Below are 17,989 nucleotides of genomic sequence, written 5' to 3'. Positions count from 1 at the left end.
ATCTTAAAATGATACATCAAGCACATCTCTCTCGTTTTAAAATTGTCCAAAATGTTCCCAGGGCAAGATCCAACCTGTGAACATTGCAATCAAGTTTCAGCGTCACAGAGCCATATGTTTTGGGCATGCATCAAATTTAACATCATTTTAGACCAAAATTTTTACATGCCTCTCAGACAGCCTGGGCATTACAATCCCTCCTATGCCACTAACAGCATTTGGTGTACTTCCAGATGGGCTTAAAGTGGAGAAGACTAAACTGTAATTGCCTTTACTACATTATTGGCACATAGACTTATCTTGCTCAACTGGGAGAATCCTAACTAACCTCTTTTAAATCATTGGATGACTGATATTATATATTATCTAAAATTGGAAAAAATCTAACTCACTTAGAGGATCTATACAAAACTTTTTCAAAACCTGGCAAGATCTGATAAAAAACATTTTTAGAATAAGCATTTAATTTGAGGAAGTGCATTCTCTCCCCTCTTTTTCGATTGTATCTATATTTATTTATTTACATAGTTTTACTATTAAGTGCTGCTGTGCTCACATAGCTCTTTCTCATGGATGGGGGTCAATTTGTTTCAAACCCGCATTGTTAACTTGACATGCATGTATGGAATGATTTCTGATTTTAATAAAATTAAATATAAAGATAAATAAATAAGAAACCTTACTTACTTCCTCATCCTGGTTTATTCTTGTGATAGTAGTGTCCTGTTCCACCTACAGAGAGAACTTGAAATTATTTTGAATGAATGATTGACTTTATGCAGAGGCTAAAGAAAGCATGCCTGTCTCCTCAGATTCTGTTGAATTTTTACTGCTGCACTGTTGAGAGCATATTGACTAACTGCATTATGGTGTGGTATGTCAACTGTGTTCTGTAACTGACAGGAAGGCCTTGCAACAGGTGGTGAAAACTGCCCAGCACATCTGTATCCCGCTGACTACTATCACTGACCTGCAGCACACACAATGTCTGCTATGGGCTCACCGCACCATTAAGGATGCCTCTCACCCCAACCATGAACTGTTTATCCTCCTTCGATAAGGGAGGTACTATCGGTCCTGCATCAACATGCACAGGAACAGTTTTTTTCATAACACTATCCCCAATCTGAACTCTCAATCCTTACCACGTAATAGCTGACCTTGCTAAATATCAATAATTTCTGGCTGCACTCTATGCATATATCCTGTACTAAAATATTTTATATCCGTATTTCTTCATACCATATATATGTGTAGTCCTAGGCTCATATAATATTATAATCCCCTTAATTATGTTTAGTTTTTGTTTTTTTTAAAACAAAATACAAAGTGAGTTTTAAGTGGTTTGCGGAGGCGTGGGAGCTCCAGGCGGTGTTCATGCGAGAGCCTGTTGGATGCGGAGAGAGGAAGAAGCGGAGGAGTTGAAAATAAGAGGTGGTTGTGAGTTGAGCGAGAGAGGCGAACGAGCAAGGTTAGCCTGCGAAGAGACAGGATACTTGACCAAAGGAAAGCCTGGCAGCTCCTCGGGCAAGGAGGAAAAACAAGTTTTGCTCCATTTCGTTTGCAGCATTTTGCCGTGAGCCTGCTTTCAGGGCAACTCCATCTTTTTTTTCTACAGTGTGGAAGTGCTGTGTTTGGACAATGGACACTGGTTTTCACTTCACTTATTTGTGAATACTGTGACCTTTTATGTTGGCTCGTTAGAGTGAATGGGCCTTAACGTTTTTTTTGGGCACCACATTCCCGAGCGTCGACCAGGCCTGCAAAGAGGGGAGTTTGTGTAAATATTTTTATTTTGGTGTCTTCTGTGTGTGTGTGTGTGTCTGTGGGCCCATAAAGTTGTTAAGTTAATGTGAGGTTTTAGTAATTAAGTTTGCTCGTATTATAGATTTGGTTATTATATTTTATTAACAGTGGGATGTTTTTAAGTGCTGGTAAAAGCAAACTGCTAAAAGTACTTTTGTAAGGTTAAAGTATACTGCCTGAACCTGTAAGGTATTTGTTGTAAAGGGTAAATATACTGAAACTTGTGTGAGTTTTCTAATTTCTGTAATCTATGATTTGTGGGATTTTTGATTGGTCAGCACTATAAATAGTTTTATTTATTTATTTTTTGATATTTTTCCAATTTAGTCAATACATTTTATGTTTTGGGAACATATTTTGTATTGTGAATTGTGGTACAAGTTACAAATAGTGAAACAGCTGGCAGATTATTACTGGGGAGTAGTTAGTTAAGGGATTCCAATTTATCCTCTAAAAATGCATACTTAAAATTAAAGAGGTTTTCTATAAATCAGTTTAGGGAAATAGAGTTTAAGAAATTAGGGTGCTATCCTATGACTAAAGGGTAAAGAAAGCGCTACATCTGTACAAATTGATTAGTATTCATATCGATTATTAATATATTCTTCCTTGTACTATACATAACACCACCTGCAAATTCAAATATTATACAAATACAGATTCTCATTTGTATGCTGCCTTATTGTACCTTGCTGACTATTGTTCTTTAATGTACTATTTGCACCACCTGTTTACTCTATTTGCACTTTCTGGTTAGATGTTAAACTGCATTTTGTTGTACTTGTACAATGGCAATAATGTCGAATCTACACTAATCTAATCTAAATAAAATTCCTTGTCTAGCTAGATTATGTATAATTACTGGATTTAAACTATTATACCCCTCAAACCTGTTCTTACTCTAGATCCAAATGTGAATTTATGCAGTCTGAATTTATCATCTTTTGATGGCATCACCTTTTTATATAAAAAGTAGTGTTTTGCAAGATTAGCTCAGTTATAAATCCCAGTTTTTGATATTTGTAATTTACATCTTTAAAAAGGACACAAAGAATTGTTTCATCTTATTTCAACCGCTGAAGACCTGGGAAGAAACAGTAGGAAATATTTATCATTACCAAACAAAAATAAAACATATAGAAGCAATACCAACTTGAACACAAAAGTAAGTTTTATTTTCCTCTGGTTTACTTTTGCATATTTTCAGCATTATTCTCAATTGTTTTTGGGTTTTATGAGGAATGTTAGTTTTGTTTTGAAATAGTTCACAAACTTTCATATCTCATTCCACTGCCATTTTTTTTAAATGAGTGCTGACATTTTAGAAAGCATTTTTGTGCATCGATAGCTTTTCATCAAATCAAATTTTATTTGTCAAATACAAGTATACACAGTACCCTATGTAAAGCCTAGCTGCTGAATTCCTAAACTGTGCATTAGAAAATACAAAAGACAATAAATACTAAATACCCAGCACTATAAAACGACATGGACAATGAAGGCATTATATTATATTTTTTAAAATTTAAAATAAACAAATTATCAATAGGAATTCATATAGCTCTAGACACTGTTCTCAATTAGGGTGCTGATGGACTGTGGAACAGACTCCTTCACAATCTATCTGAACTGGTTTTCAGGTGGCAGTAGAATCTACATGATTGCAGCACAGAAGAGGCTGGATGGCTGGTATAGATAATTTACATAGTTTTCTTTGCCCTAGTCTGAGATTGCTTGGAATAGATGTCCTGGAAGTTGAAACATGCATACCCATTAATGTGTTCATCTGACTGCACCTCTTTCTTCACATCCTTGCAGTCCTGTTGTTAATAGGTGTTAATATTTCCTGTCAGGATACTTTCAGTGCTGGATTTACCATAGATTTCAGGAAACAGTCACCTGCTCACCTATCACTTCCAATAAATGGCTCAGATGTTGGGATGACAGAGCTACGTTTCTAGGCACCGTGCTGTCACAAAACCTTAAGTAGGACAATAACAACATATATATTCTTTTCAAAGATGCACATCAGCAAAATGTTGTTTTTGCAGTTACTGAAGAAATTAAATTTGTCTCAAGCAACATTGGTCCAGTTCTACAGTTCACAGCCATCATCTAGTCTATTCTGACTTCTTATATAATTGCCTGATTTGCTGATGCCTCTGTTCAGGCTAAGGCCAATCTGCCACTCCTCATCAGAGCCTGTTAAAACATCAAAGATTTTAACATACCTCACATATAAGTCCTACATGTGTCAAGGGTAAGGAAGTGGGCTACAAAGAACATTGCTGATCTGACTCACCCAGAACAACACCTATTTCAAAGACTTCCCTCCAGCAAATGTCTTCACATGCAATGAAAACTAAAATGCTTCACTGAAAGTTTCACACCCATCCCCCATTTGCAGTTATTCTAACTAATCGGGTCTCCGCTTCTATTCAGTCTTTAGAACATTAGAACACTCTAGATGAGAACAGGCCAATCAGCCCAACAAAGATTGCCAGTCCTATCCACTTATTTCTTCCATACCTGCACTCTAGACTTCCTGGACATTTTAATTCTACTATCTCTTTATTTTTTTGTATTCCACTTGTATGCGGCATAATATTTTATCAATTTATTTTTTATCTTTCGTATTTTGTGCTGACCTTGTATGTTGCACCAACAGTTTTAAGACACATTCATGTACCTAGCCAATAAATTTAATTCTGATTCTTATTATAGAAATTCTTTATCTAGGAGGAGAGCCTAAAAAACCTGAGCAATTTGAGATGATACAGACATTGTGCCTTTTTCATCAAGGTGTCAATGTGCTTGGACCATGTCGTGTCCTCTGTAATGTGGACACTGAGGTATCTAAAACTATAAACCATCTCCCCCTGCATTTTGATAATTGAGGAGCTTTTAGTGCCTCAACTGTTTTCTCAAAGTTCACAATCTGCTCCTCTGTCTTGCTGACACAAGAAGACTGTTGTCCTGACATCAATTTGACAAACTCTCCACTTAATCCAGGTAAGCTTGCTCATTGTTAGAGATTAGGCCTTCCAGAGCTGTGTCATCAGCAAACTTGGTAATAATGTTAGTCATATACAGCCATGCAATCATGTTTAGAGGAAGTACAGCAGAGGGCTCAGAACACAGCCCTGTAGAGTTCCTGTGTTGAGTATAAGGAATCAAGAAGTGTGGCCATCAGTTTGAACAACTTGGGAACTAAATGTCAAGAAGTTAAGAACTAGGTGCACAGTGTAGTTTTCTGATGCTGGCACCTGAGCTTGGAATTGAGCTTAGAGAGTTTTATTGTATAAAATGCTGAAGTGTAGTCTATAAATAGAATTCCCACAATTTCATCTCCTGTTGTTCCAGGTGGACCAGTACTGTATGTAGCATCTACTGGAGCAATATGTGAAATGTATTTGATCTAGTTCTTTGGGCAATGAAGAACACATGTGATTCTTGACTAGCCGCTCAATCACTTCATTGCAATAGGTGTTAATGCAATATTGGTTGTCATTCAGGCAGGTTGGGTGAGGTTTCTTTGATATAGGAACAGGGCCCTTTGAAGCACATTGGTATGACAGACTGTGTTACAGAGATATTAAATATTACCATGAGCACTGGTGCAAGTTGATAGGCACAGATTTTAAAAACACATACTGGAATGCCATCTGAACCTGCTGACTTCTTGATTTTCACTTTCCTGAAAGATTTTCTTCCATTGTGTTCCTACAAAATGAGTCCTGTTTCCTCACTGGGCAGAGCTCCGGTTACAGATGTGTTGGACTGCTTTTTGTCATTCGCGGTATTCACACAGTGTGCATTGAAATTACTAGGATTGTCTGCCAAAGAAGTGTTGGTCACTGTGCTGGGGGTAGTTGATTTAAAGTTTGTCATTATCTGTAAACCTTGCCACATGTGCCTGGTATTGGACTGCTTGAATTGTGCTTTCACTTATTCTCCATAACATCATTTAGCATTTTTCAAAACTCCCCTTAAATAGTGCAATATGCCTTTATAATCGTTCATGTTTCCAGATGCACGTCCTGAGTTGCACCCAGAGATGTGTGTGTTTAGTCTATCTGAAAGAATTTGTTAACCCATAGTTTCTGATTTGGGAAAGTCCTGATTTAGGTAAAATATAATCCACATGTTTTCCAATAAATCTTATCACTGTCTCTGTAAACACACCAATCTCTTCAGAGCTGTGCCTGAACACATTCCAGTTAGCAACACTCAGCACATACTGGACAGCAGCCTCTGATTAGTCTGTCCAACCTCACATACAGTATTACTGGAGCTTTTTTCTTTAGCTTCTGTTTGTATCTGGATATAAAGAAGATGGCTGGATTTGCCTAAAACAGGAAGCGACTGGAAGTTATAACTGGTCACGTCACCTTAGCTTTGGTATAAATTGTGACACTGTACACTTCCAGGCTGCCCAAAATTTTGTAGATCTGTATTTCTATCAAAATGAAAATTAGGCATGAGTAAAATTATCAATTTTCCAGTTAATCATTTTAATTTTAACAATTCAATATTGACTTTTAAAGTCTCAAGATCAGTCTTGTAAAATCTCTATCCAATTCAAATAATATATGTAGATTTTTGCTTATCTTTGTTTTTGGCGTCCGATCCAGTGGATGTTGCTAATGCACCTATTAAGGCTTTCTACAGATAAAGTACTTTACTATCTCATCAGTGCCTTTAATAATTAAATCAGATATATGAACTTAACACAGATCAAATGGTGCATCAGTAAAGAACTGGATAAAAGAGGTGTGTGTAAGCTTTGCATTTTTGAAGTTAAGTACTGTGGTAATACAACAAATTTGAGAAATCTTTTATCCCTATGTCGCCCGTAAACATAATCTCAATTGACATCCAAAATAGTTGAGCCTAAGCAATCTACACTGGAGATGGTGGATAGCTGCCATTCAATTCACCTTGTTCCCAAAAAATAACAATCTATATCAGTTTTTATTTGTAAAGATATAAGACCTTACGCCATTGTTGAAAATGAGGGCTTTTGACAAATGATACCGGTTTTTGAACTGCTGTATGTTATATCAAACAGAATGCAAATTAATGAAATTATTGTATTTAGGATTTATGGAGATCTTAAGCAAAGCATCGCCACATCTCTCAGGTCAGCGGAGAGAGTAGCGCTAACTTGTGACAGGATGAACATGCGGGGCAGCATATTCCTATGTGACAACTGGATATCACTGCATTAAAAGTGATTAGACAACTGTAGCAAATGTGTTTTCAGACAAATGTGATACATGCCAGTCACAGTGAAAGCTGCCTCACTGTTTATATGCAGAGCTTCTGAGATGACTAGATGTTATTCCAAAAACCTTTTCAGGCATTTCCAATGTGTTATTCCATAACATGACCGCATCGATCACAAGTTCCTGTGCTGGCAAGTCCAATAAGTTCCTTCTCTTTAAGCACATTGCTAGACTGTATTGCTATGGCGGAAAATGCTTGCAACATGCCTCACCCAGCAAAGGAAGTGATCAATTGTTGGAATTCTCATAGCAGCCTGAATGTGAGCATGTGTGCTAAGCAGCCAACGTGAAGCAAGTCCGTAACTTCTACCCCAAAGATGATAATAGTGGAGTTGACGGTCACGGTGGCCAATTCATTGTCTTTTTTTTTTTTTTTTCTTCTACTCATCTAAAGCCACTGTCAAAAAGCATCAGCTTTAAATCCTCGTTTCAAAATGCTTCCTTCTCATCGGAGGAGGAACTGAGGACACATTTTTGAGACTTATCTTCAGTAGCAGTCACGTTAATAAATGTAACTTGTAGAATTATAGAAAGACACAAGTGTATCTTTTAATTTCAACTAATTCAGGCTTATTTTAAATGTCCAATAGGGGAATACATTTGGCAACATTTTAGGTGAATGTGTCTGTATGGCAATTCATAACACATGAAACAGGTTATTGAATAGCATTTATTATTTAAGAAGAAATATTTAATCATTTTATAATATTATACGCAAGCTGATACTGAGGTTTTATAGAGTAGATGCCATTACATTGTATTAAAATAAGGAGCACCCCATAATTTGTGTGGACTGAAGTGGCAATGCATATGTCTGTTAAATTATGGCGAATTTTGAGTGAATGCCATGTTGTGAAAATTTTAATTTTTTTTTTTTAAAAGAGCAATGATACTTTGTTCCACATATTCCAAATACTGGTGTTAACTGATCATTACTAATCAATGTTAATTTATTTGTTATGAATTCACCATGTTGACATCCTTCAAATAAAGTACTGCTGAAATTAAATTTGTCACATTATAATAAAGTTCTCTATGCAGGTTCTCTAAGTAATCTCTGAAAAAGCCAGCATTTCAAATATATCCGTGCAAGCTTATTAAGTCAAGTTAGAATTAATATCAAATTAAATTGGCGCATTGTGAATCAAAATTGAATCAAATTGGGATCTCGGGGCCAATACCCAGCCCTACTGACAATTGCCCTCAATGCCAACATTTATTCATAATTTTACATTATGACTAAGATGTTTTACCTTGTCTTCAAGGATACAGGTGACTGGTTCATGTCCAACAGTACTTTCTTGCTTACGTTTTTTCTGTAAAAGAAAAGTCAGGATTTATTTTAGAGTTTGCAATATTATTGTGGGATTCTGTTTTTTCAGACCACATAGAGAGGCTTTAGTGCTGAAAAAACGACTACCTTCTAGAAAAGCAGATAGGAAATTATCCTATAAATATAAACTAAACTTCTACCACAGGTAACAGTTATCCATATATGGTTGGTCTACGGTTACAGCTGTATGTCACATAGGTGAAAGGTTTCATGGTTATATAAATAACATTGAAAACCATTGCTATAAAGTGACTTCATGGTGGGATTGTACACTTTGTGCCTTTATTATAAATTGTATATTTAAAAAAAATAAATAAATAAATTCTCACACCCCCCTAGAACACAGTGTGCAAAATGAGCACAGCCTGTGAGTATCTGCTGGTCTTCAATGGGTAAAGGTAAGAAAATAACTACAGTCTTGTGTGAGTAAGAAGACAGGAACAACCTTACAGGAAATGCTAGTTTGGCCTACAACGAATAAAATATTTTGACAGGTCCATAAGTACACACATGATCCCTGCATTTTCACCGTGGGAGTGTAAGTATTATGAATATTTCAAATTGTTTTGTGTTCCAATATACTAATTTAATGCAGAATAGCATATTCTAGTCATTTTATAAATGAAAAGATAAAAAGTAGCAGTTTAACTATCTAGCTAGGGTAAAAGCTGGGTATGGTGGTGGTTTCTGTTCTGATAATGAGCAACCAAGAAAGGGGCAAAGAGATAATATGCATACATGTATAGTAAGTAAAATTTCTACACATGTATATGTGTATAAAATCCATTTTTTTATATACTATATGTGTATATTCTCTCTCTCTCTCTCTCTCTCTCTCTCTCTCTCTCTCTCTCTCTCTCTCCCTCTGAGAGAGAACCTGAACAGAAAATATCACTATTGGTGTGGTTCTGTATGTATCATACCCTAAAATATCTTTACCATTAGTGCTTAAAGCACTTTCAGAATTTTAAATTATAACGACTCAAAATTAATTCAAATAAAAAGCTGAGCCTTTTCCAGTGATCTCTTTAGCATATCTTATTACACTGGACATCTATTTGTTTATTTTATCACAACAGTTTAAACATCTATGTGTAAACATCACACGAAAATATAAAGATCTTTTACAACACAATTTTGCTATCAGTAATGAAAATCAAATACGTCATGAACAGAAGGTCTACCCTCCATCTCACATTAGCAGGGAAAATCAATACTGTCAAGATAAGCATTATTCCTAACCTTAATTTTCTATTTCAGAGCATTCCTATACACATTAAAATCATTCTGTAACAAACTAGACTAAATTATAACCTCATTTATCTGAAATGTTGGATGTACATGTATTTAAAAGGTGACTCTCCAAAGAACTAAAGTAGAAAGTGATATGGCATTGCCTATCTTTCAGTTTTATTACTGGGTGGCAAATATACAAGATAATGTTTTTTGCATTATATGACCAATTCTGCTTCAAATTTCACTTTCCAACAACACAATTTTTCCAATACATTTTGCTAAATGAAACTTGCCCAGTTTTCCATACCTCTCACCCATTGTTATTGCAGAAGAAATACTGGTCAGTCTTGAATATTCAGACAACAAATCAAAAATATATAAAAAACTTTTAAAGAATCTTCTCTTCAAAGATCATACGTTACAGTGGGAAAAGGATCTTTCAATTAATGTCTCTAAAATGAAGTGGAAGGCAGCTATGCATAATGTACACTCTAGCTCTAGATTTGTAAAGCTTTCAAAAATTCAACTTAAATTTTTCCTCAATCACATTTATCTGTTTTTAAAATGGTCAAATTTACCCAGGGCAAGATCCAGCCTGTGAGCATTGTAGCTCCAGCCACACTGGGCCAAATGTTTTGGGAGTGCACCAAATTAGCATAATTTTGGATAAAAATCTTTGAATGCTTATCAAACAGCCTTGGTGTCACAATCACTCCTAATCTATTAACAGCTATCATAAAGGTGTACTGATGAAGTATATAAAAGCCTTAACTGATGAATAACTGATAATTGAGGTATTAAATGAGTATTTTATAAGCATTTTATTAGAGACTAGCAGAATACCCGCGCTTCGCAGCGGAGAAGTAGTGTGTTAAAGAAGTTATGAAAAAGAAAAGCAAACATTTTAAAAATAACGTAAGATGATTGTTAATGTAATTGTTTTGTCATTGATATTGAGTGTTGTTGTCATATCTATCTATTTATATATATCTATTTATATATATCTAAGGTAGTCGAAATGATCAGTCGTAGGAACGCGCTTTATTCCGACTCTAACATTTTTGTAGCTGTGATGTGTGCATCAGTGTAATGGATGTACCAGGAAATCATGCTTTGACAAAAGTTCCCGTTTGCTTGGAATTGAAAGTGTGATTAAATGCGTTATTTTTTTAATGCGTTATGGAGACATGCATCGAAGCTTCTCAGCTGTGCTTGTGCTAATAAAGGAAACATTTTAAAATAACGTAACATGATTCTGCGTTAACCGAATATTTTTCATACGTCCCAAACCAAGAAGATCGAAGGTAAAATGAATCGGATAGCGCTACATACTCAGTGCATCCCTCTCGAATCGAACCTCGAATGTCCGCATTAGAGGCTTAAGACTCTACAATTAGCCACAGCGTGTGGCTTGTCTATGCGAGAGTATGTACTGTAGATCGGGATTTATATATACATTTAAATATATACCCGCGTATCGCAGTGGAGAAGTAGAAGTTATGAAAAAGAAAAGGGAACATTTTAAAAATAACTTAACATGACTGTCAATATACAGTATTTGTTTTGTGAGTGTTGCTGTCATCAAGGATTTGATTATCATTATTTCTTTCAATCAGGTTTGTATTTGTAGGATGTGTTGTGTTCAAGTTACATTCCGTGTTTGTCAATCGTTGTAAAGATGACAGGTTTCATTCATCGATTCGTTTCTTACTGCATCAATAAACAGCTCGTCTTCTTCTTTATCTGAGACCTGACACACTGCATGCACGGTTTTTTTTTTACACTGTCTTCCTTTAGCGGGACATTGACTTTTTCTACCGTGTGCTTTGTTTCCACAGTAGCAGCATTTATGAATATGCCTGTATGTATCAGACGCTTCATATTTTTTGCTGCCTTTTCAATTGTGTAATTCGGTTTTGTTCAGCGCTCTTTGGAACTGTTGCCTTTTATCTGTGCACTGCGTCAGTTCACGTGAGCCGCTCGGTGTACATGCAGCGAAGTTCCCCAGTTGTGCTGGTGCCATCTCGTGCTATGTCCATGGCTGTATTTAATGTTACCTTAGTCCTGACACTTAAAACTTTCTCTCGCAGTTTCGCTGAGTTTGTGTCAAACACCACCCTGACCATCTCATCTTCCTCTGCATAAGCACAGTCCTTAACCCATGAATATTTAGTGGGAGTTTGCTATTGGATTGCCGCTGACGGACGGCCTTATATGGGCAGGCACTAAATTACAAACGCCAGTGGCAGCTTGTCTATGAACTTAAAGTGTAGGTTTATACCGTGCTTTGTTTTCGAAGTAGCAGAACTCATCAATATAGTTGTATATGTCACTCGCTCGCTTCTTATTGTTTCGCTGCCTTCTCAATTATATAATGCATGTTTTCTTCAGCGCTTTTTGGAGGTCTTCCTGATTTTCTACGTACTGCGTGATTACGTGGGAGGCGTGATGATGTCACACGAAACTCCGCCCCCACGGCGTTCAAGCTCATCTCCATTACAGTAAATGGAGAAAACAGCTTCCAGTTATGACCATTACGCGTAGAATTTCGATATAAAACCTGCCCAACTTTTGTAAGGAAGCTGTAAGGAATGAACCTGCCAAATTTCAGCCTTCCACCCACACGGGAAGTTGGAGAATTAGTGATGAGTGAGTGAGTGAGTGAGTGAGGGCTTTGCCTTTTATTATTATAGATTGCAAATGATAAATCAATGGATGATTGATTTATTTGTGCCCTTGCATTTGAAAGGGAATGTCTTCAGAGTGCTGACTTTTATAATCAAAGCAGAAAATGTGGAAAGAATTTAATTAGTATGTTGTGAATTGTATCATGCAGAATCTGCAATCAAGTGACAAATATGTAGTAAGTTATTTGATTTAGTTATGTATTTTTTTCCTGTGTCTCACGTCTCTTAACATGAATTCAGTACCTGTTGCTCACAAACTAACTTCACAGCTAGCTCTGACATGTTAATTTCTGATGTTCCAAGAAAATCATTCACCTACAACCATTTAGCTTTAAACTCCACTTCTGACATAGCAGTAAGTGCTTGAAAAAGAATGCAAACTCTTAGATGTAGAAATAAAAAAACACTACTGTTCTCACTCACAAAAATACATGGTAATACCTCTGAGCATGAATATAAAAACCTCTGACCCAGAGGCCACTATTTGATAATCTTAGATGTCAGGACTCCATTAACTTAGTCAGTAAATACTTGCCTATGTTAACTAAACTTATGATGAGTAAACTTTACTATTGTGTTCGAAGAAATGAAAATAAACTAAAAGCACAATAAGTGCAAAAATCCTAAGAACGAACAGACACAGACTGAGAGTTAGTACTTTATTTGTTCTAAGTAAGCTTGTGAAATATAACAAACAACAATCCTTTCAAATATACACAAAGAACTACAAAATAGAAGAAAACTTCTGTTTTGTCTAATAATAACAAAGCATTTTTTTCTAATGTTTTAAAACTTAATTTCGGTAGTGAGTTGACCCCCAAACAATGACAAGAGCTATAAACCGCGATTTCTCTCCGTCAAAAATGAGGAAATCAGTTGATATTTGGTAATTTTTGCATGACATCATTATCAAGCCTTAGGTTATAGTAAGGGAACTACCACATTACTTCGTGGAAGTGAAAAAGCAGAGGTGAATCTTAAAATCAAATGAATGCTGGATCTTGGTTTTATTGAGGAATGTTCTTAGTTTCTGGTCTATTCTAATTGTCTTAGTACCACCTAAGCCTAATGGCAGTTGGTACTTTTACAATGAGTTCCTTCAGCTCAACCAAGTCTCTTGCTGTGATGCTTTCCCCATGTCGCAAGTGGATGAACTCCTCTTGAAAAGACCCAATGGCAATTTGTTTAATGGAACCTTCTCAACAAAAAATCATTACCCCCTAGTGGACAGTGGTAATACCATGTCCTTCTCTTTTGACTTTTTGAAGCTTTGGTCACCTTTCTATGTCTGATGTATAAAGTTCTTCAGGCTCCTAATGCCCATAGTGTTGCCTACTCTGATCTGGTCATCTACTCAAACAGCTGGAAAGAGCACATATTGCATGTTTTGGTTGTCCTTCAGTTCATAAGTTCATCATTTTAAGCATTAACCCTAAAAACTTTTATTTGTGGTTTAATTGAGGCTAGCAGGTCCCATATGAAAAACAAGCAGCAGGTATAGGCTTTTCTCAGTTCGGTGAGGAATTACTGCCATGTACCTCATTTTTCAGAGAGGACCATGCCCTTGACTCATTTAATGGTAAAGCAAGCTTCCAATATGGTGATATGGGATTCTAAAACTGAGGCAGCATTCCAGGACCATAAGAAAGCTCTTATGTCAGCACCTATTTTTGGGACACTATACAAATCGTGAATAAAAACTGAATGCAATGATGTGGAGGTGCCAACTTCTAATATTTTATTCAGAATAGAACATAAATCACGGAACAAAAGTTTAAACTGAGAAAATGTATCATTTTAAAGGGAAAAATATATGTTGATTCAGAATTTCATGGTGTCAACAAATCCCAAAAAAGTTGGGACAAGGCCATTTTCACCACTGTGTGGCATCTCCCCTTCTTACAACACTCAACAGACGTCTGGGGACCGAGGAGACCAGTTTCTCAAGTTTAGAAATAGGAATGCTCTCCCATTCTTGTCTAATACAGGCCTCTAACTGTTCAATCGTCTTGGGCCTTCTTTGTTGCACCTTCCTCTTTATGATGCGCCAAATGTTCTCTATAGGTGAAAGATCTGGACTGCAGACTGGCCATTTCAGTACCGGATCCTTCTCCTACGCAGCCATGATGTTGTGATTGATGCAGAATGTGGTCTGGCATTATCTTGTTGAAAAATGCAGGGTCTTCCCTGAAAGAGATGACGTCTGGATGGGAGCATATGTTGTTCTAGAACCTGAATATATTTTTCTGCATTGATGGTGCCTTTCCAGACATGCAAGCTGCCCATGCCACACGCACTCATGCAACCCCATACCATCAGAGATGCAGGCTTCTGAACTGAGCGTTGATAACAACTTGGGTTGTCCTTGTCCTCTTTGGTCCGGATGACATGGCGTCCCAGATTTCCAAAAGAACTTTGAATCGTGACTCGTCTGACCACAGAACAGTCTTCCATTTTGCCACACTCCATTTTAAATGATCCCTGGCCCAGTGAAAACGCCTGAGCTTGTGGATCTTGCTTAGAAATGGCTTCTTCTTTGCACTGTAGAGTTTCAGCTGGCAACGGCGGATGGCACGGTGGATTGTGTTCACTGACAATGGTTTCTGGAAGTATTCCTGAGCCCATTCTGTGATTTCCTTTACAGTAGCATTCCTGTTTGTGGTGCAGTGTCGTTTAAGGGCCCGGAGATCACGGGCATCCAGTATGGTTTTACGGCCTTGACCCTTACGCACAGAGATTGTTCCAGATTCTCTGAATCTTCGGATGATGTTATGCACAGTTGATGATGATAGATGCAAAGTCTTTGCAATTTTTCGCTGGGTAACACCTTTCTGATATTGCTCCACTATCTTTCTGCAACATTGTGGGAATTGGTGATCCTCTACCCATCTTGGCTTCTGAGAGACACTGCCACTCTGAGAAGCTCTTTTTATACCCAATCATGTTGCCAATTGACCTAATTAGTGTTAATTGGTCTTCCAGCTCTTTGTTATGCTCAAATTTACTTTTTCCAGCCTCTTATTGCTACTTGTCCCAACGTTTTTGGGATTTGTTGACACCGTGAAATTTTGAATCAACATATTTTTCCTTTAAAATGATACATTTACTCGGATTAAACGTTTGATCTGTCATCTACGTTCTATTACAAATAAAATATTGACATTTGCCATCTCCACATCATTGCATTCAGTTTTTATTCACAATTTGTTTAGTGTCCCAACTTTTTTGGAATCCGGTTTTTATATATGTATGTATGTGTGTGTGTGTGTATATATAATCACTAATAAAAGGCAAAGTCCTCACTGACTCATCACTAATTCTCCAACTTCCCATGTAGGTAGAAGGCTGACCCCATCTTCACGAAATTTGGTAGGTGGCTTCCCTGCGCTAACAAAAACCGATGTACATACTTATTTCAGTGGTATGACGCCACTGTCAGCCACCATATTGAACTTTTCAACAGTCTTTGTTACTTATAGGCCCATCTTCTTCAAGAAATTTGGTATGTGGGTTCCCAACGCTAACTGAATCCTACTTAAGTACATATATACGTCCATAGCCTGCAGCTCGGTCACCATGTGAGGCGCCGTTGGGTCCCCCATCCCAACGCCTCCCACGTTGTTGGCTGCCTGCCTATATAAGGCAGTCCGTCATTCCAGTCTCTACATTCCCTTCCTTGCTTCGCCACGGGATTCACGTCTCCTTGCTGATAACTACAGCCTTTTTATTTAATCCACGGCTTCTCCGCTGTTTTACTGTTCATTTATTATGATTATAGTTATTGTGTAGGTATTTTAGACTTACTTTACATTGTTCAGGTACCCATTTCCTTTATCATTCCAACCATACCCACATTAACATGTCTATCGAGGTGATCACCATCGATCAAAGAACTGCCACTTACCGAGTGGTTTCCATGCCCGGAGATGGCACCTATCTTTTCCATTCTCTTTGTTACATATTGCACGGCCATATCAGGCTCACTCTTGATATCCGGTGGAACATTGTGTCTTATGTATTGAATGCCTGGGACAGGTTCAAGGTGTGGACTGATGACGGTACAGGAGATAATTATACTACACAGAAGCACTAGAAGAGTGAAATGCTTAAGCCCTTCACCTATGCATCTGCATATGAGTTGATGGCTGCCACTGAATTGTTCGGTTGTCGTTTTCAAGTGTACCGCAATGGCCAAATATTTTACACCTTTGGACAACCACCAATGCCTCTTAAACATCTTAGATTCACAGGTGACGATTTCAGTAGTGGACACTTTGATGTTTATGAATGTTTCAACTCTCAAAAGCTGGATGTGAAGTTATCGATAAAACTGGTTGTATACTTGCAACGCTTGACAGATGCCGAATGTCTCTTCAACAAAAGTTCTACAAATACTGTCGTAATTGAAACGAACCATGAAACTCAAACCTATTCATGACAGCAGCAATCCAAGCTGTGAGATTTGAAACAAGATTACTGTTCACATGGCCAACTTTGCGTTGCATGCTCAAGAGTAAGCTCAGCGCACAGCTTGGTCATATTACAACTGGAGGGCTGAACTCACAATGTGGTATACAAAGAAATCCTTAACAAATAATTATTGGCATATTTTTCCCTTAGTTTAAAAAGGTTTAATTTTCTACTTAATAAAAAAATTAAGGCAGTTCTTTTGCTAGTGTGTGTATATCTATCTCTCTATCGCTCTGTCTCTGTCTCTGTGGGTAGAAGGCTGAAATTTGGCAGGCTCATTTCTTACAGCTTTCTTACAAAAGTTGGGCAGGTTTCATTTCGAAATTCCAGTCGTAATGGTTATAACTGGAAGGTATTTTTCTCCATTTACTGTAATGGAGTTGAGCTCGAAAGCCGTGGGGGGGCGGAGTTTCGTGTGACATCATCACGCCTCCCACGTAATCACATGAACTGACTGTCAACGCAGTGCGTAGAAAACCAGGAAGACCTCCAAAAAGCACTGAAGAAAACATGCATTATATAATTGAGAAGGCAGCGAAACAATAAGAAGCGAGCGAGTGACATATACTACCATATTAATGAGTGCTGCTACTCGGAAAGAAAGCAAGGTGTAAACCTAAACTTTAAGTTCATAGACAGGCTGCGCTGGTGTTTCTCATGCCCACAGGTAATGCGGGATACAAGTTTAATGAGAGGACGCAGGATATAAATGAGAGTTTTGATCACTTTGTAACCAAGTTAAAATTGCAGGTTAAGGGTGTGCTTATGCAAATTCCGAGACTGTGTTTGTGGGGATTGACAGTTAAGGCGGGTGGGGAGTCACGTCATCTCCCTCCCATTTACCCTCATTTCGCTCTGAGCTGAGCTCTGCGGCTAACGCCATCTTTCGAAGCAACTTCGTCACACTGCCACCAAATACTTACAGAAAAATCCACAAGTTAATACACACGCTGTCTCTAGAGTTTCTCCACACTGAATCCTCCAGGCTCTACTTACAAAAGGTTACATTGACAATCATGTTACGTTATTTTTAAAATCTTTCCTTTTCTTAGCACAAGCACAGCTGAGAAGCTTCGATGCATGTGCTCCATAACGCGTTAAAAAATAATGCATTTAATCACACTTTGCATTACAAGCAAAGGGGAACTTTTGTCAACACATGATTTCCT

General features: G+C 37.4%; 1 protein-coding gene and 1 long non-coding RNA gene across 2 annotated transcripts in view; one reads left to right on the top strand and one right to left on the bottom strand.

The window, feature by feature from the left end:
* arhgef3l (Rho guanine nucleotide exchange factor (GEF) 3, like) overlaps window positions 1–17,989 on the bottom strand; it is a 285,898-nt gene that overhangs the window by 112,519 nt on the left and 155,390 nt on the right. Inside the window, exons 3-4 of the mRNA XM_039774983.1 lie at window positions 8,348–8,410; window positions 688–732 (exon numbers count right to left, since the gene is read on the bottom strand). Of these exons, the coding sequence (XP_039630917.1) occupies window positions 688–732; window positions 8,348–8,410 (108 nt within the window). The remainder of the gene's footprint in view (window positions 1–687; window positions 733–8,347; window positions 8,411–17,989) is intronic.
* Window positions 1–17,989, top strand: part of LOC120542477 — a 57,356-nt gene that overhangs the window by 34,668 nt on the left and 4,699 nt on the right. The window lies entirely within an intron of this gene.

Source organism: Polypterus senegalus, chromosome 13 (assembly GCF_016835505.1).
Source record: "Polypterus senegalus isolate Bchr_013 chromosome 13, ASM1683550v1, whole genome shotgun sequence".
Taxonomy (NCBI): domain Eukaryota; kingdom Metazoa; phylum Chordata; class Cladistia; order Polypteriformes; family Polypteridae; genus Polypterus; species Polypterus senegalus.
The sequence above is the reverse complement of the archived record's forward strand: the minus strand, read 5'-3'. Positions and strand labels throughout refer to the sequence as shown.